Genomic DNA, 20,202 nt, shown 5'->3' with positions numbered 1-20,202 from the left:
AAATTTGGGGAAATTAATGTTCTCAGTAATAAAAGTAATAATTACAATGCTTCCTAGGATTGACTGTATAAAATATTATGTATATCTAATAATGATTCATTTGAGAGTTTTAAGGTATATCTTCCTAAGGTAAGCGTAGAAACTTAGAAAACATCATCAGGTTTAATTTTCAAAACTGACTAAAACACACATGTACATACATAAAACAGTTTCCTTTCTACTAGCAGTGTCTACTCTATTTGCAAATAACATATTTTACATATGTTTTGAAACAGTTTTTGTTTTTTGAGACAGAGTCTTGCTCTGTTACCGCGACTAAAGTGCAGTGGCATTGTCATAGCTCACTATAACCTCAAACTCCTGGGCTCAAACAGTCCTCCTGCCTTAGCCTCACAAGTAGCTGGGACTACAGGTGCTCATCACTACGCCTGGCTAATTTTTCTCTTTGCTCAGGCTGTTTTGGAACTCCTGGCCTCATGCAATCCTCCTGCTTTGGCCTCCCAAAGTGCTAGGGTTACAGGTATTAGCCACTGTGCCCAGACTGAAAGAGATTTCCAAGTGTTGGCAAACTTTTGTGAGTTGCTCCCCAATTTTATACTGCCTCCTTCCGGAATTCATTTTGCAGTAAGCAGCTTTCAGCTTTAGAAACTGATGTAAAAGAAGTAAATTTAAATGGTAAATTGTTTTTCTTTGTGTTTCAGATATGTTGGTAACCTTTCCAGAGATGTGACAGAAGCTCTAATTCTTCAGCTCTTTAGCCAGATTGGACCTTGTAAAAACTGCAAAATGATTATGGATGTAAGGGTATTTTACTTTATTCTTTTTTTACACATGACTTAAAGCCACTACTTCTAGGAACTCTTAGTTGTACAGTCTAAATTCATAAAGATTTTAGTGAATTTGTAACAAATCTGTCTGACAAATGAATTTAGTTTGTTTTACTTAGTAAAGGAAGAAGAGAATAGAACTAATTGTTTCTAGAGCAAAGGAAAACTGTATTTTTTAAATATATATGTAGGCTCTTGTTTTAAGGTGCAGTGACACATCAGAATTGTTTTTTAATGTGTGGTGTCAGTTGGTCAGCTAATAAATTCAATCATTACAATTAGATTAGGAAATGGGATAAAAAATAATAGACATTTGATACAATGAACGTGTTTTTAACTTTATTTTTGAAGGTCATGATTTAAAGTTTTCTTGTATTTAGGCTATTCCTATTTATCACACCTTAATGTGTAAAAAAAATATTGAACTCATTCATCTAGTTGGAGTTAACTAAATCATATTATGTATAAAAAGACAAATTTAAAACTTTTTAATGGGAAAGACAGTGCTGAAGAGAAATCCTTTTATCTCATAGTATCTCCTTTCTATAAATGTTTGGTTTTCTTTTCTGTAGAAAAGAAAATCATAAATACATATATGTGTATCTGCTGCTTTCTTGTCGTATTCCAGTTTAACTCTTTTTTACTTGGTATGTTAAAAAGTTAATTGTTTAGCCAATTGGCTTTAATTTGTTGTCTTAGATCTTAAAATGTTGTCAAACCCTTGTCCTAATGCTGTAAGGTCATTTAGGTCATTTACATATCATAGATGGAATCAACAAACATTTTTGTCCTTTTCATTATTCTATCACATTTAATGTCAGTATGACTTTGGATAAAGGAGAAAAGATCTCTGTCCTGTAGAGAAAGATAAGACTGAAAGGGAAAGATGATAGGGAATTAAATCAGTCTTTTCTTTATCTAGGTCTCCTTCCTTATTCCAGTAGTAGAATTTATGGAATACTTGCTATCTGTCAGTTATTTCAATGCATTATCACAAATGTTCAATAGAAACATTATAAAGAAGATGTTATTCTCATTTCAAATGTGAGGAAATGAGGCAAAGCAGGGATGTAAACCCCAGTTGATATACTAGAATATAAATCTTCTGCATTTGTTTCCAGTTTGCTGTTGTCCTCTTTCCCTGTCTGGACATATATTAATGTTTCCTTGGGTAAAGATCACTGGGCAAAGTGTTAATGCGTACCTAGGCTGCAGAAACAACTATCATAACTAGATTAGCATTTGCCACTTTTTATAAATTTTGGAATTTGATCACTCAAAAGCTTAGATTTTTAATATTGAAATCTAAATTGCAGTCTATTCACACACCTAGACTGGTGTTCACATTTATGTATTTTATACTGCCTGGAGTATAAAGGTTGATAATATATATATATTTGCTTATATTCTTTTTTTTTTTTTTTTTAAGACAGAGTCTCACTTTGTTGCCCAGGCTAGAGTGAGTGCCGTGGCGTCAGCCTAGCTCACAGCAACCTCTCAAACTCCTGGGCTCAAGCAATCCTGCTGCCTCAGCCTCCTGAGTAGCTGAGACTACAGGCATGTGCCACCATGCCCGGCTAATTTTTTCTTTTTTTTTTTTTTTTTTTATGTAACCAAGATGTTTGTATCGGCTAATTTTTTCTATATATATTAGTTGGCCAATTAATTTCTTTCTCTTTATAGTAGAGACGGGGGTCTCGCTCTTGCTCTGGCTGGTTTCGAACTCCTGACCTTGAGCAATCCGCCTGCCTGGGCCTCCCAGAGTGCTAGGATTACAGGCATGAGCCACCTCGCTGGGCCTGCTTAGATTCTTTTTATATAAAAAGTTATAGTTTTTCCTGGATACAAATTAAGTAAAATGTACATTGTTTTTCATTTGTTTGCTCTACTCTTAAGTGCAGGCTACTTTTTCTAAGCACATTTCAGTGCCTGTCAATTGATCTTTGTAATAGAATTCCCATTTAGTGATTTATTAGTTGGAATTATACAATTTATTTTCTCTAGTTTTTAAAAATTACTATTTTATTATATAAAACTCTTTTATTTCTTTTTTTTTTCTTTCTTTCTATCAGGCCTTAAATCTGGAGAAATATTTTCTTTAATTTTCTTAAAAAAATATTGTGTAGTCCCAATATTTTGAATTTTGCTGTTGCCTCCTTGCTCTAAAATTCTTGAAAATCATTGGTAGTGACTCTTTTAAACAATTATGTGAAACAAAATGTTATATTCCTTTATTCTAGTAGCTTTCTAGTCTTTTTTTTCTTTTTGGCATATGATGGGAGTACAGATTTTAAGGTTTCAATAAATGCCCTTTCTCCCCTCCCCTCTAGTCTTTTTAATTAGTTTCTTATTTTAATAATTCTGTTTAGGAGATTATGGAAAGAATTTTAAAATGGACTTTGAAGTCATTTGGTATTTTGCACTGATAGGTGTAAAATATTAGATTTTTCTGTTTTTTTAATTCATACTAATACATCCAGGCTTTATCTGTCATGTAACCCCAGCTACATGGAACACCAACAGAAAAGGGGATACAATTTTTAAAAGACTTCTGAGCAGGCATAAAAATTGATGTCAGAAAGTCCATATTCTTTAAGGCTTTTTAGTATTTGGCGGGGGGAAGGAAAGTCCACATTCTGAAAGTTACTCTGAAACTTCACTTATCAGGGAACCTCTTTAGTTCTCAGAGCCTATTTACCTATATTTTAGAAACTAGTTTAAGAAGGTTGGCTAACCTTCTTAAGATTAGATTTCTCTGCTATTCAGCAAGTTAGAAGCAGCAAGAAGCTGTGTAGATTTGTAGCAGTAAAAAGTAATATATAAGCAGGGCACGGTGGCATGTACCTGGGGTCCCAGCTACTCTGGAGGCTGTGGCGGGAAGGTGGTTTTATGGCTTTAGGCCAGGAGTTCTGGGCTATATAGTGTACTACACCCATTGGTTGTCCTCAGGTGTCCACACTAGGTTCAGCATCAATGTGGTGACCTGCCAGGAGTGGGAAGTGGAAACAGAGCAGGTTAAAGCTTTGGTGCTGATCAGAAGTGGGATCAACAGCCACTTTATTCTAGCCTAGGCAACATAGTAAGACCTTGTCTCTCTCTTTTTAAACTATTCATTTATTTATTAATGAATAAATGAGACTGAGTCGCACTCTGTCTCCCATGCTGAAGTGCATAGCTCACTGCAGCCTCGAACTCCAAGGCTCAGGTGATCCACCTGCCTCAGCTTCTTGAGTAGCTGGGACTAGAGGCACTCACCAATACACCAAGCTAATTTTTAAATTTTTGGTGGAGTCAGGGCCTTACTATGTTGCCCAGGTTCCTCTCAAACTCCTGGCCTCAAGTGATCCTCCTGCTTCAGGCTCACAAAGTGTTGGGGTTACAGGTATGAGCCACCGAGCTTGGCTGGACTCCATTTCTTTAAAAAAGAAGGAAAGAAAGAAAAGAAATGGTTATATGATGATGGGGAGAAAATATATGTATTTATAGCTATATATATGATTTAGATATATAGTTATTAATAAAGGATTAAATTATAATAGCATATAATAACCTGTTTAAGAAAATAGCTTTATATAAAAATAGTTTGTTTTTAAAAGTTTACTTTTTAAATCTTTTTTTTTTTTGAGACAGAGTCTCACTTTTGTTGCCCAGGCTAGAGTGAGTGCCGTGGCATCAGCCTACCTCACAGCAACCTCAAAGTCCTGGGCTCGAGTGATCCTCCTGCCTCAACCTCCCAAGTAGCTGGGACTACAGGCATGCACCACCACGCCCGGCTAATTTTTTGTATATATATTTTTAGTTGGTCAATTAATTTCTTTCTATTTTTAGTAGAGACGGGGTCTCGCTCAGGATGGTTTTGAACTCCCAACCTCGAGTAATCCGCCCGCCTCGGCCTCCCAGAGTGCTAGGATTACAGGCATGAGCCACCGCGCCCGGCCTAAATCTCTTTTATTTATTTTTCAGAATCAGGATCTTAATGTGTTGCCCAGGCTGAATGCAAACTCCTGGGCTCAAGCAATCCTCCTGCCTCAGCCTCCCAAGTAGCTGGAACTATAGGCACTCACCACAATTTATTTACTTTTTATCTGAATTAGCTGGGGATGGTGTCACACACCTGTAGTCCCAGCTACTCAAGAGGCTGAGACAGGAGGGTCCCTTGAGCCCAGGAGTTGGAGACTGCAGTGAGCTATGACTATGCCACTGCACTCTAGCCTGGGCAACAGAGCCAGACCCCATCTCTAAAAAAGTAAAGTAATTAAAAATAAAAATTTACTTGTGGATTGGACGTTTCATTCTTCATGGTTTGCTAACTTAGATACATAAAACTTGGGGGAAATCTTTACATAATTTTAAGGTAGTGAGAGCATAAAGCCTAAAATTGGCTTTTGCGTTTCTTCTCCAACAGACAGCTGGAAATGATCCATATTGTTTTGTGGAGTTTCACGAACATCGTCATGCAGCCGCAGCACTAGCTGCTATGAATGGACGGAAGATAATGGGTAAGGTAAGCTGTCATAATTGAAGAAGGTGACTTGAGCTGGAAATTTTTAAGTTATATATGATTTCGTTTCCTTTTTATAGAAACATTACGTTTACTTATAGGAAAAGGTCAGTTATCTACATTTAATATTAAAAAGGTGAAATAAAGCTTTTATAGAACGCAAAGGCCTGTGTTTATGTTAGTATTTTCCATGTTGCCTTGTACATGGTAGATACTAAAATATTTGTTGAATTATTTGAGCTTGGTTGAAACATCAGATGGTAATGGTGAAGAATAAAAGAAAAAAATGTATTGATACTTTAGGCAAGAAAGGTTAATTGAATGTTAAAAGAAATGTATCAAGATGAGGATTTGTTATCATTATTTCCTTAAGTGTAGATCAGAAGATAAGTATTGAAACTTTAACCAGAACTGGCATCCCCTTGAATGCTTCATATCAAACATACAACTTCTTATTTGTTCATAGATGGAAATCTAATTTGGAGCTTTATTTTTATGGTGTTAAATGTAGAAAAATTTTTTTAGGAAGTCAAAGTGAATTGGGCAACAACCCCCAGCAGTCAAAAGAAAGATACAAGCAGTAAGTATATTTTATACTCTTTGAACATTTGTTTTTATTATACCCAGTAGTTTTATTGTAAAGCATATAATCATCATACATGTTTGCAGTAATGTTTTGATCGTTATCCTAAGATATGATTTAATGTGTTTGTGTTAATAAATTTAAGAACAAATCTAATCTTTGTCATCAGGTAGTACCGTTGTCAGCACACAGCGTTCACAAGGTAATTGTATCTTCTTAAACATAAAATGAAATCTCTTGAAAGGGTATTCACTAACCACTTGAAGTTTTTTTGTTTGATACTGTGGGGGGGAGAGGGGAGGGAGGAAGTGTAGTATTTCTCTTGTTTCTCTGGCAATATTTTTCCCCCTTCTTCCCAGTGTTGACCAAGTGTGGCTTGTCCACTATGTTGGTTCTAGCAGCTGATGCCTTAGAAATACTTTCACCAACTAAAGGGCAAGATACCCTGCTTTGTTGAGGTCACCATCTGGGCTTCATACCCAGATCTTGCAAATGCTTAAGTTGCTCCTAAAACTTTGTTTCTCAAAGAGCTACCCTATATGTTGCTTAAGGCCTGCCAAATATGGGTAACTTTTCTTTCCAAATGTACCTTGTCGAAATTGGTATCTCTCTTTCTCTCTCTCTCTTTCTCTCTCTATCTCTCTCTCACTCTTCATTTTAAAGTGTTGATCCAACAATTTTGCATTTTTAAAGTGTTTCCTTTTTTTTGAGAATTGTCTTTTTTTAAAAGTTCAGATATGGGATGGTTATTTCTCTCCAATGCTTTTTTAATGGTTCTGATATAAAGTGAAGGGATTACTGTTTTCATTCTGTTGCCTTCAGTCTTAGTTCACTTGCACATGGATTCACATAAACTGAATGGTGTAATGTCTGGGCAACCAAAACTGTTGGCTTTTGAGAAAACTGTCAAATACTTTAACATCAAACTGTTGCAATGCAAGGTATTTCTTTGATTGTTCTTCACAAAATATGGTTAAACCAAGTATATTGTGTAGCTAGCTTCAGTAAATTGTGTTAACTGAGGCAAATCTTGTCTACATAATTCACAATACCACTATTTTATTTTAATTTGTAAAGCCTTTATATAGTGGTAAACTGAATAAAAGTAAAGAATTATTATTAGAATGGTAACTACATTAAATTTTCTACAGAACTGAAATTTGTTATATATTATTAGTTTATTTTCTTAGACCAGTATAATAATTGACTATACATAGAAATATAACTGTTAGTTTCCAGCTAGATATCCACAGTCTTTTTAGGAGAATCTTTCCTATATAATTGCTTTGATTCATTTTGTTTAAAGTAGATAGGATTTGTGTAGATAGAGGATAGTGTTTCATTGATACTTTATTGTAATTCATAAATCATTTTAAGAATACTGGATAGATTTTAGTATTTGTTAAATTCTAAAGTTATGTTTTTCTTTTCACTTCCCCTTCCTTCCCCTTATAAGATCATTTCCATGTCTTTGTTGGTGATCTCAGTCCAGAAATTACAACTGAAGATATAAAAGCTGCTTTTGCACCATTTGGAAGAATATCGTAAGTAACAGAAATTAAATAAAATGTTTTAAATTAGAAACAATCTTATGTAGAATTAGTTTGAAAATAATTGTGAATTTTGGACATTAATTTTAACACTTGAATATAGTGTATTTTATTATTTAGAGATTATTCAAGAAGTTAACAGCCAAAGATTGTTTTTTCATTGATAAATAAGTCTATCTTTGGTCTTCAATTATCTTAAAATCCTTTTTCAATTAGCATTAACTTTTAAGAGACAAATTTTGCCATTGTACATATTATATTTCTTATATAGGTATCTTGCTAGCTTGGTGATACTCTTTAGTAACTTGTGATATGACTAAGAAACATAGATCCATTGGGCACTTCTATGATACCATGCATTTTGTATTAATACATTTTAATAAAAAGAAAGCTTAACAGTTCAACCTAAAAAAAGCAGTTATTAAATGTTATTTTCTAGATATTTACTCCCCTTTTTTTTAATTGCTAACAACAATAATAGTGCCTTGTATTTTGTGAAGCACTGTCTTGCTTGCGCTTGTTATTAATCATACATTTTAGGCCCTTTGTAAATAACTTACTCAAAGTAGCATTCATCACAGAAGAACTTTAATATTTTGGAAAGCATGCCGTATTAGAGTAAGAGTAAGAGTAAGTTGTTTTTAGTAGTACTTTCTTAGGAGTAGTTGTTGAATTTAGAAAATTTTCATGGGATTTCTGGTTGCTTTATTATTGCTCCAGCTAAAAGAGTAGTAAAAAGGAAACACTAGCTGTGGTTTGCTTTGAATAGACTAACAGCAGAGATGAGAAGATGAGGGGACTGGAAAGTAAATAAATGCCATTAGTATTGGTGATGAATTTTTGGGAGTTTTCATTTGAAGAATATAGTTCATTGGTAAGACATGACAATGCATAGTGACCAAGAAATGGCCAATTTTAAAGGCAGTCACAAGATTAGAACTTATAAATGGACTTTTCTGTTAGATTACGTTTTTCTTTGTGAGAACTGATTAGGAAAATAAAGTTTTAATTTGATTGTTCTTTCTTTGTTTTAGGGTTTTGATAATGGTTAGCTTGTGTTCAAATATCTAGACTTGGAGGGTCTTAAACTTTGGCCTCTCTCAAGGACTTTAAATCTCTGTATGCAAAATTTTGTGTGTTTTCATTTTGGTGTGGTGAATTTTTGTAAATTTTATCCTATTATCAGAGTAGCTATACAGGACCATAAGTTAAGAACCCTGAACTATATGTCTTTGCTGCTGCTTCCTCAGTGAATCCTTTCAGAGATTAATAAGTAAGAGTTGAATTTTTTTCAAGGCTGACATTTCCTGGGTGGGTCTTTAAGAAGAAAAACTTTTACTAACACTGTAAACAGATTAAATAGCTGTCTTATTAAATGCTTTGATTTTGAAGTAAATTTTTGAAAACATGGGAATTTTATTTTGGAATTAGCAAAAATTGTGTAACAATTGGTAAGTTTAGGTTAAATGACCTTCAGATTTTAGCAATTTCATGACTTTTAAATCATGAATCAGGAATTTCTTTTTGATATGTTTCTGTATTATATTTTTAATCTGGAGAATTTCTTACGGTCCCATGATTATTGAGGTATACGTTGGTTTTTTTTCCTTGGTAAGGCCTTTCTTTACGTTTTATAAAATTTTCAGTTATGGTAATGTGTAATATTTGAGTTTTAGACTATATACAAGGAGGTAGCTTTCCTAAATTTAAAAGAATCATTTAGCAGTTGATAGCATATTTTCCTGATTTTTTTGTTGTTATTGTTACAGGAGCTAAGTTGATAACTGTATGTTGAAGGGTTCTTATGATAGTCAGATATTCTCTATAGAGTGCCTGTAACAATGCTTGATTTATATGAGGTGTGTAGTAAAACAATGGTCTGTTAAAATATATAGTATAAAAAATATAGTACTTTCCCCTGATTTACACAGTGTAAACTCTTGCTGTTCCTTTAGTGTAGGGTAGACTAGCAAATTATGATATAGAAGTGAGTCAGTTACCAAGTTAAATGCATGTGTACCATACAGATAATTTAATAAGTATTTTTGCATATTGAGAAGTGACTTGCATTAGTTTTCCCTTTTCAGCATCACCTCTTTGTCATTTTGACCCTAAACACTTATTAAATCACTCAGATTGATCTAAAATATGCTTATGTATACTTTAATATAAAATTACATTGCATGGCTTTCTGACTTGGGTTTTTGTTGTAAAAGTGCCTGTTTTGTTCATGTGTCCTGAGAGAACAAGCATTGTGACATACCTGGCTAACTTAAAAGCAGATTGCCTGTGAAGCACAATTTGAGTCCAATTTTTTGAGGTATGGAGTTTTAGCTATCATGGCTGGGTTTTTACTCAATCTCAAATAATAGGGCTCTGGTTATTTTGCAGAGTGTCTCTGAAGAATGGACAGAATTGCCCTGGCTAACTACAAGCTACGGTTCACAGTGGATAAATGTTGGCGTGCTTTTTTACTTTCTGACTTTTTAAAATTTTGCTTTTATTTCTTGTAGTTTCCAATCATTTTATATGAATATTATTATAAAAATCAGTGTAAAATCTTTTCTTATGTAGTTTAGAACTAAAGTGTGTGTCTAGTATTTTTCTTCAATGATTTAACATTTCTGAAAATGTCCAGTTCTCAAAATTTACTCTAGTCCAAAAGGGGGGTATAAATTAATCTGAGAAAAAATGAAGTAATTTGTTTAGTTTAAGGGATATATAACTTTTTCATTCTTTAATTTCCAGTTTTCTATTTTAAGTTTTTCATGTAGGTAGACTATGGTGTCAAATAGCAAATTATAAATTGCATGGTTAAAGAAAGCCATTCATTTAATGTACCTTTGAACCTTATAAGTGGTTAATTCATGTGAATAGCTGCTTTCACCATGCTTAATATTTAAAAAAACTGTTTGAAGTGGGAGACAGTTTCTGTACAATGTACATATGTGTATATATTTAAGAAGTTATTGATTTGCATGTCTATATAAATAAGACTCATTTGTTAATACATGATAAATTTTGTAGAATAAAAGGTGAATTTGCCTTAAAGGTTCACTTTACTGAAGGTGAAACATAAAAATGACTTGTGTTTGAAATTCTCATTTTATATCCAAGGATAGTTTGCAAACCTAAACTTCTGAATGTTTCTGATTTCAGAGATGCCCGAGTGGTAAAAGACATGGCAACAGGAAAGTCTAAAGGATATGGCTTTGTCTCCTTTTTCAACAAATGGGTGAGCTCAATAAGAAGTGCATGTGCAGTGCTTTTAAGAATAAGGAAAGGAAACACTCAGTTTGTTTTAATTAATTTTTCTTTCATCTGCCATTTGTTCATTTTACTAATAACTAGCACCTTACCAGAGTGTATCTTCTTTCCCCTGCTTCATCATTTAACATTTATTTAGCATGTGATGCATGCAAGGTACTGATAAAAAGTTTTCAGAATAGAGAAAATAAAGATATTTAAATTATCAGCCAAACGTAGATGTTGAAAATCTCATTTATGGATTTAATTCATTATCTTTTATATTCCATGGTAATTGAAAAGTAGCTAATAAAATACTGTGATAGGTGGCAGTTTGTGTGGGCTTTAAATTTCTGTTTTTGGGTTTTTTTTATTTTTTTTAATAGAATATTAATTTTCTTATCAATTTATTCTTTTTCCTTCACCCATATTAATTGGAATATGTTTTGTTTTTTTTAAAACAGAGTCTTGTTCTTTTTGTCTGGATAGAGTGCAGTGGCATGATCATAGCTCACTGCAACCTCAAATTCCTGGGCTCAAGTGGTCCTTCTTCAGCCTCCTGGGTAGCTGTAGCTGGGGCTATATGCATACACTACCACATTTGGCTAATTATTTGTAGTGACAGGGTCTTGCCATGTTGCTCAGGCTGGTTTTGAACTCCTGGGTTCAAGCAGTCCTCCCACCTCGGCCTCCCTTTTCCCAAAGTGCTAGGGTTACAGGCATGAGTGATCATGCCCAGCCTAAAATTTCTGGGGGTTTTTTTGCAGAGAAATGGAAGGATAGTGTAATACTATATTATGGAAAGAATTTCACTGTGCATTATTAGGTGAAAGACCAATTTGTATAAAAAAGGAAGGAAACATACATTAGTGTGACAAGTATGGGTGTGTTTGTGTTTTCCCCTGTAAGGATAAACAAAAACCTGTGGCAGAGCTTCTTGTTTGAGGTAGGTGATGAGAACTAAGAAGATGAGATAGGGAGGGAAGTATCACCCTGTATTGTACTTTGAGATGTTTGAACCTTGTAAATATATTGCTAATTCAAATAATTAAGTCCTTTTAACTTTTTTAATATGGTAATTAGGCTGGGTGTGGTGGCTCACACCTGTAATCCTAGCACTCTGAGAAGCCAAGGCTGGAAGATCGCTTGAGGTCAGGAGTTTGAGACCAGCCTAAGCAAGAGCGAGACCCTGTCTCTACTAAAAATAGAAAGAAATTAGCCGGACAACTAAAAATATATAGAAAAAATAAGCCAGGCATGGTGGCGCATGCCTGTAGTCCCAGCTACTCGGGAGGCTGAGGCAGAAGGATTGCTTGAGCCCAGGAGTTTAAGGTTGCTGTGAGCTAGGCTGATACCACGGCACTCTAGCTCGGGCAATAGAGTGAGACTGTGTCTCAAAAAAAAAATAAAATATGGTAACTGAAGGTTTAAAACAGTTAAATGGAACAGGATCATACTTCCAGAAATATTGGGGTGCATGGTGGGACAGCTTATATGCACTAATCTTGTAGTACACACACACCAAGGTTTTATTAACTTTGGATTTTATTGTTTGCCTTTATGTTATGACTAGTGGTTGCCTATGATAAGTATAGAAACATTTTACCTTCTGTGTTAAGAGTACCTTATAGCCATTAAAAATTTTTGTAGTTTGAAATGTATGTTAGAAAAGCTTTTCTTATTTTCTTAAATGGAGTATTTGAAGTAGATATTATAACATCTCTTAGTGACTTCAGGTCAAATTTATGAACATCATTTACTATGATATACATAATGATTCCTTCCAGATTTTTTAAAAATACAAATGTTTTGGCAGCTATGCCAAAATAGTGTCAATCTGGCATGCTTATTTTAGTTCCTGTTTCTACTTACATTGAACTAATATCCAATTATTCCTATGAACATTTACTATCCAGATATATGCTATAATCTCTTGCAATCATTTGCCCAAAATATACTATCTATATCAAAAATTTTCTCCAGGATGGATGTGGTGGCTCACAGCTATAATCCTAGCACTTTGGAAGGCCAAGACGGGACAATGGCTTGAGCCCAAGAGTTCAAGACCAGCTTGAGCAACATAATAAGACCTCATCTCTACAAAAAGTAAAAAAAAAATTAGCTGATCGTGGCAGCGTGCACCTATAGTCCCAACTACTCCAAGAGGCTGAAGCAGGAGGATTGCTTGAGCCCAGGGGTTTGAGGTTGCAGTGAGCTATGTTCATACCACTGCACTCCAGCCTGAGTGACAGAGCAAGACCCTGTCTCTTAAAAACAATTATTTTTTCCTCTAAAAATGTTTACATGGCTCACAAATCCAGGCAAGAGAACATAAAATATACTGCAATTTTATTTCAGCTATTCTCACAGTAACATTATATCTGTGGTCAGATTGTTTAAATATGTTACATAGTATAGCTGTCTTCTTCCCTATGTGAAGTGAAAATGTCTTTTAGGAAAGTAGAAAAACCTGTGAAAAAAGTAGGTAATCCCAAGAGATCAGGAAAACTCCATGTATTAGAAGAAGAGTTGAAAGGGATATACACATTGAGAGGTGAAATATATGAGCTTAGACATACATGTGTCCCATCTACCAATAAAAAGATTTTTTTCCCTGTGAGGTTAGAAAATAAAAATTATGACAGTGTAGTTGGTTCTGAAAGCTTTGCTATTAATCACAGCATAATATTTTAAAAGGTAGAAAAATACCTTGTACAATGAATTGATAGACACAATTTAGTATGAGTTCCTTAGAGGATTGATTCATAGGTTTGATAATAAGATTTAGGGAAATATGCTGGGGGGTTGGGTAGGCTAGGATTTCATTGGTCCCCTGTGAGATTATGAAAAATATAGGCTTCTGCTATATAAAAATCACCACTGAATGCATGTTTAGTATGAACTAGAGTTAAATAGCAAAGGATATCTGTGTATGGCTTCTGGAATTAGAGATGGATATGAGTCCTGACAACCATCATATGAGAGATGTAACTTTGAGTAAATAATTTAATCTTCCCAAGTTTACATTTCAACTTCTATAAAATTTGTGATTTGTGCTTGGCTCTGGTGTTACAGTGCCACAGCCTGATTGCAATTACCCCCAACTTCCTTACCTCTCTTCCTGTGTTGTACATGCCTAGGAAAACCTCAATAATCTTAGCTTCTCTGCCTACCCCAGAGTAACTGAATGCTATTGGAGAAAAACTGAGTCCAACTGGTTTTGCTTCTCATTTAATGGTGACACACTTTAGATGCGTACTCAGTACTGTCTTCACAAACTTACGTTTCTCTAATACATTTGATTCCCCATTGTTTGTGGTAACTGTTTTATTCCTTACCACCCCATCTTCTCAAATATTCCTCCCTTCCTCATTATCACCCTAAGCTGACAGCATTATATCATGCTTCACTGAGAAAAAAAGAAGCTATCATACATGAATTTCCTTATTTTTCAGCCACCAAAGTTACATAAAATTTATCCATCTTTCCTTCTTCCTCTTTTTACAATAAAGAAAAGGTCCTTCCTGTCAATGGCCAAATCACTTATGATTGGGTTCCCACCTCTTGCCTTTCAGAACTTTGATTCTGTGCTGCTTCTGCTGCTTTATTGTTTTTTTTTTTTTTTTTTTTTTTTTTTTTTTTTTTTGAGACAGAGTCTCGCTTTGTTGCCCAGGCTAGAGTGAGTGCCGTGGCGTCAGCCTAGCTCACAGCAACCTCAATCTCCTGGGCTCGAGTGATCCTTCTGCCTCAGCCTCCCGGGTAGCTGGGACTACAGGCATGCGCCACCATGCCCGGCTAATTTTTTATATATATATCAGTTGGCCAATTAATTTCTTTCTATTTATAGTAGAGACGGGGTCTCGCTCTTGCTCAGGCCGGTTTCGAACTCCTGACCTTGAGCAATCCGCCCGCCTCGGCCTCCCAAGAGCTAGGATTACAGGCGTGAGCCACAGCGCCCGGCCTGCTTTATTGTTTTTTAAACAATGGCTTTATTGAGATATAAGTCAATACCATAAAATCCACACCTTTAAAGTATACGATTTAACTCGATGGCACTGTAGTCCTAGCTCCTCAAGAGGCTAAAGTGGGAGGATTGGAGTTCAAGGCTGTAGGCTGTACGATCACACCTATGAATAGCCACTGCACTCCAGCCTGGGCAACATGGCAAGACCCCATCTCTTTAAAAAAAAAAAATATACAATTCAGTGGTTTTAGGGGAATTCACAGTTATGCAGCTATCACTATAATCAATTTTTAGAGTATTTTCATCATCCTTAAAAGAAACTACATATCTGTTAGCAGTTACTATCCTTTTCCTTCCATGCCCCTCCCGCCAGTCTTGAGCACCTATTTATGTGCTTTTTGTTACTGTAGATTTGCCTGTTGTGAACATTTCCTATGAAGGGAATCGTATAATATGTGCTACCCTTGTTCTTACTGTCCTGTGCCGTCAGTTTCTCCCTCTCCACTGGATCGTTCCCATCAACATCTAGTATCTCTCAATCAAAACTACACTTGATCCTCATATCTCTTACCCACCTGTATCTCTATTTCTCTGCTATAATTCAGGATCAAATTTCTCAAAAGAGTTGTTTGCCTATGCTTCCACTTCATTTCTCATTCACAACTACCAGTGTACACGTATATATACACCATAAAAAGGTTGTTTTCCTCTTTGGCAAGTAAGTAGTTATATCTTTTTCCAAGGGAGGCTATTTCAAAGTACCATGAGCTGGATGGCTTTGAAAAACAAAAATTTATTTTCTCAAAGTTCTGGACACTTGAAATCCAGAATCAAGGTGTCAGCATGTTACCTTCAGCTCCCTCTGAAGGCTCTATGGATGAATGCTTCTTGGCTTCTAGGGCTTGCTGGCAATCCTTGACTCGTAACTGTATCACTCCAGTCTTTGCTTTTGTCTCCACGTAGCCATCTTCTTTCTCTGTGTGTCCACATAATCTTCTCTCCTTTTATTTTTTTTTGAGACAGAGTCTCACTCTGTTGCCCCGGCTAGAGTGCCGTGGTGTCAGCCTAGCTCACAGCAACCTCAAACTCCTGGGCTCAAGCAATCCTCCTGGCTCAGCCTCCCGAGTAGCTGGGACTACAGGCATACGCCACCATGCCCAGCTAATTTGTTTTATTTTTGGTAGAGATGGGGTCTCACTCTTGCTCAAGCTGATCCCGAACTCCTGAGCTCAAACAATCCACCTGCCTTGGCCTCCCAGAGTGCTAGGATGACAGGCATGAGGCACTGCACCCAGCCAATCTTCTCTTCTTAATATAAGGACATGAGTCATATTGGATTTGGAGCTCATCTTTATCCAGTATGACCTCATCTTAACTAATTATATCTTCAAAGACTCTATTTTCAAATAAGATTATATTCACAGGTACCTGGGTTTATTAGGACGTCATATCATTTTGAGGGACACAATTCAACCCATAACATTAGTTAAGCATCTCATGGAGTTCAAACTGGTTAGTGTCATAAACAATATTTGTTTCTTTTTAAGAATATGCATCTCCTTTCATGTGTCTCAAAGACTTTGAGCCTTGGATTTGCCTGTTCCTTTAATAGTAGGTTAAGCCCACATTTGATGTGTGCAAACAAAAGCTATACCCCATTTACTTTTTGGTCCACTCTAAGCTGGCTTTTACTCTCACTTTCTATCAGTGCTACTCTGTTTAAGATCACCTCTTGACCTCTGCTTTTTTGGCTCCCATGATAGTATACTTTTGTGGGTGTCTTCCTTCATCACTGGCTACTTCTTCTTAGTCCCCTTAGGAATTTTTCCTTTACTCAGTTTTTAAATTTTGCTGTTTTTCAGGGCTCTGTCCCAGGCCTTTTTGCTCTCTATTCTTTCTTTATGACTCTGAGTTTTATATCTTCAGTTCAGTCTGTCTCTGTGCTCCATACTTACTAACAAATGGTGTTCATTCAAATGTCTCGCAACCATCTTAAACTTAACATGGAACTCCTTGTTTCTTCCTCAAACCTGTTTGCCTTCTCGTTCCCAGTCTTTCTCCCCATTTCAGTAAATGCTAGCACTGTCCTTCCAACTTCTCAAGCAGGAACTTGATGTTACTTTATTTGTTCCCTTCAAAAGAATGTAATATCTGTGTAAGAATATGAGACCGTGTTTGCTTGTTCACCGGTGTATCATCCCTAGCTTTTAACTTGGTGCCTGGAACATAACTGCTCAGTTTTTGCTTATTAGATGAATGAGAAACCAAATACTGTCATTAGCAAGCTTGTTGGATTGTTTAAAATAAGATTTTCATTCTTAATAGTCTTGAGTTGTTACATGAACTTTATGATATCTACCTCATTAGGTTCATGACTTTTTCAGATGATTAACATTCCCAAAGTCTGATATCCACATAAAAGAAAGATATTTAAAAAGCACCATTGCATTTTAGGAAAGCTTTCATGTATTATATATTTCATAAAGCATTTTTACTTAAAAACATTTGTGAAAAGCACCAAGTTTTCACTACTGCTAAAAATTGTTTAACATCAACTAATAGAGGCTTCTTTGTTATTTCCAATGTTGTGTGGAACAGGATGCCGAAAACGCCATTCAACAGATGGGTGGCCAGTGGCTTGGTGGAAGACAAATCAGAACTAACTGGGCAACCCGAAAGCCTCCAGCTCCAAAGAGTACATATGAGTGTAGGTGTATTGGAGAAGAAAAGGAAATGTGGAATTTTGGAGAAAAATACACTAGATATTAAATGTTAGAGCTGTTCCCGGAGACTTATTGCAGAAATAGATGAGAAGCAAATCAAGACTACTGTTCAAAAATGTACTTAGTTTTCATTTTTGTAATTATAAAATAATAATGATATTATCTCTAATGTCAAGTCTCCTATTAAATAGAGAATACTGGGTAATTTTTTAGACATTCTTGGGGGAGGTTTAATTCTAAATTCAAGTATAATATATGTTATGTAAGTGTTTTGATCAAGGTAAATATTAACATTACAGTAGTGTAGTTAATGCTACCTTTCTCTTTCTGAACATTTATTTAATGAATTAAAGATAAACTTTTTTCCTCCCCAGCAAACACCAAACAGCTATCATATGATGAGGTTGTAAATCAGTCTAGTCCAAGCAACTGTACTGTATACTGTGGAGGTGTGACTTCTGGGCTAACAGGTATGAAAGCTTTTTAAACTTCCAAGCTTAATATTTGTAGGATTTTAATATAACTTAACGTGGTTTCTTTTTGTTTTTTGTCTAACAGAACAACTAATGCGTCAGACTTTTTCGCCATTTGGACAAATAATGGAAATTCGAGTCTTTCCAGATAAAGGATATTCATTTGTTCGGTAGGAGTGGTTTCTTAAAAAATCACTTTCTCCCATATAGTTTTTTTTTTTTTTTTTTTTTTTTTTGAGACAGAGTCTCACTTTGTTGTCCAGGCTAGAGTGAGTGCCATGGCGTCAGCCTAGCTCACAGCAACCTCAAACTCCTGGGCTCGAGTGATCCTTCTGCCTCAGCCTCCCGAGTAGCTGGGACTACAGGCATGTGCCACTATGCCCAGCTAATTTTTTTTTATATATATATCAGTTGGCCAATTAATTTCTTTCTGTTTATAGTAGAGACGGGGTCTCGCTCTTGCTCAGGCTGGTTTTGAACTCATGACCTTGAGCAATCCGCCCGCCTCGGCCTCCCAAGAGCTAGGATTACAGGCGTGAGCCACAGCGCCCGGCCTCCCATATAGTTTTTGAACATTTACCTTATTGGTTTTCTTAAAAATTTACCTTGGTTATAAAGAAATAGAAATTTCTCTAGCATATGGCATATTTGTCATTTTTTTTTTTATAGGTCCCATTTTCCAAATTCCAACACAAGTCCCACAAAACACATTCCTTGTTAACACAAGTTTCTCTAGAACTACAGAATCTTTGAGGAAAAAATAGCAAAGAAAATAAGCCATTTTATTGATTCTTTTATGTGAACTGCCTATTTTACCTCAAACTCACCCTGATTTTTAAAAATAGGTCTTATTCATAAATATTTAAAGAAATTTTTGTTGGTGATTCTTAATTTTGTTTTCAATAGGTTCAATTCCCATGAAAGTGCAGCACATGCAATTGTTTCTGTTAATGGAACTACCATTGAAGGTCATGTTGTGAAATGCTATTGGGGCAAAGAATCTCTTGATATGATAAATCCTGTGCAACAGGTGAGAGGGTTCTTAACTTTGAGAAGTAATTTCTGGGCTAATAATAAAGTTATTTATTTATTTATTTTTTTATTTCGGCATATTATGGGGGATAATAAAGTTATCTTAAAATGAACGTTGTTGATAATCCTTGTTAGTAAGTTTATAGCTAACATGATAGTATATAAGGGCTCTCCCTTCGTGTATTACAGTTCCAGAGTGGTGGTTCATGAATTGTAGTGATGACATGATGAATATGAGTACCTCATTTAACTCATGCTCACACAGTGAATTTTAAAATGCTCTGAAAAATTTAACAGGTTATTAAATTTTTTTCAACTGTAACGAAAATAAAGCTGTAAATATATTTAGGCATTTCCTTCCAGATTTTATTGCTTTTTGTTCTTCCAGGTAGCTTTAGTGGTTCAAACTTAACACCACAAAGGTTGCTATGAGTAAATTGTAAATGCAACACAGAAGTGGGAGTAAGAAAATCCTAAACTCTGTAGGTCTAGTAACTTAGCTGAATAAAAGAATAAGTAATCTTTATATCTTTCCTATGTATAACAATCATGTATCTGAAAGATAGGAAGTATAAAAAGAAAAAAAAAATCATGTAGATAGTTTACCAAACACTTATACATTAGACTGAGTTTAATATTTATTACTAGGGAATCAACTGCTGCCTTAGAAAGACTGTGCCATTCAGAGCATCCTGTAGAGTTATAGCAGTATAACCTCACTTGTTTTTTTTCCTTTCTTTCTTTCTTTTTTTTTTTTTTTTTTTTTTTTTTGAGACAGTCTCACTCCCTTGCCTGGGCTAGAGTGCTGTGGCATCAGCCTAGCTCACAGCAACCTCCAACTCCTGGGCTCAAGCAATCCTCCTGCTTTGGCCTCCCAAGTAGCTGGGACTATAGGCATGCGCCACCATGCCTGGCTGATTTTTTCTATTTTTAGTTTTTTAGCTAATTTCTTTCTATTTTTTTTTTTCTTTTTTGAGACAGAGTCTCGCTTTGTTGACCAGGCTAGAGTGAGTGCCGTGGTGTCAGCCTAGCTCACAGCAACCCCAAACTCCTGGGCTCAAGCAATCCTACTGCCTCAGCCACCCGAGTAGCTGGGACTACAGGCATGTACCACCATGCCCGGCTAATTTTTTCTATGTATATTAGTTGGAAAATTAATTTCTTTCTATTTATAGTAGAGATGGGGTCTCACTCTTGCTCAGGCTAGTTTTGAACTCCTAACCTCGAGCAGTCCGCCTGCCTCAGCCTCCCAGAGTGCTAGGATTACAGGCGTGAGCCACTGCACCCGGCCTCTTTCTATTTT

General features: G+C 35.6%; 1 protein-coding gene across 9 annotated transcripts in view; it reads left to right on the top strand.

The window, feature by feature from the left end:
• TIA1 (TIA1 cytotoxic granule associated RNA binding protein) overlaps nt 1-20,202 on the top strand; it is a 35,896-nt gene that overhangs the window by 11,191 nt on the left and 4,503 nt on the right. For 2 of the 9 annotated variants that reach the window (XM_012750143.3, XM_012750144.3), the window contains exons 2-11: nt 702-798; nt 5,233-5,331; nt 5,854-5,908; nt 6,081-6,113; nt 7,368-7,455; nt 10,621-10,696; nt 17,270-17,378; nt 17,769-17,864; nt 17,953-18,037; nt 18,774-18,897. In XM_012750143.3, the coding sequence (XP_012605597.1) occupies nt 702-798; nt 5,233-5,331; nt 5,854-5,908; nt 6,081-6,113; nt 7,368-7,455; nt 10,621-10,696; nt 17,270-17,378; nt 17,769-17,864; nt 17,953-18,037; nt 18,774-18,897 (862 nt within the window). The other 7 variants (XM_012750145.3, XM_012750146.3, XR_012918580.1 and 4 more) reach the window with 6 other exon arrangements.

The sequence above is a fragment of the Microcebus murinus genome, chromosome 3 (assembly GCF_040939455.1).
Source record: "Microcebus murinus isolate Inina chromosome 3, M.murinus_Inina_mat1.0, whole genome shotgun sequence".
In the NCBI taxonomy this organism is placed as follows: Eukaryota; Metazoa; Chordata; class Mammalia; order Primates; family Cheirogaleidae; genus Microcebus; species Microcebus murinus.
Note: the sequence above shows the minus strand (reverse complement) of the source record. Positions and strands in the feature narration are given on the sequence as shown.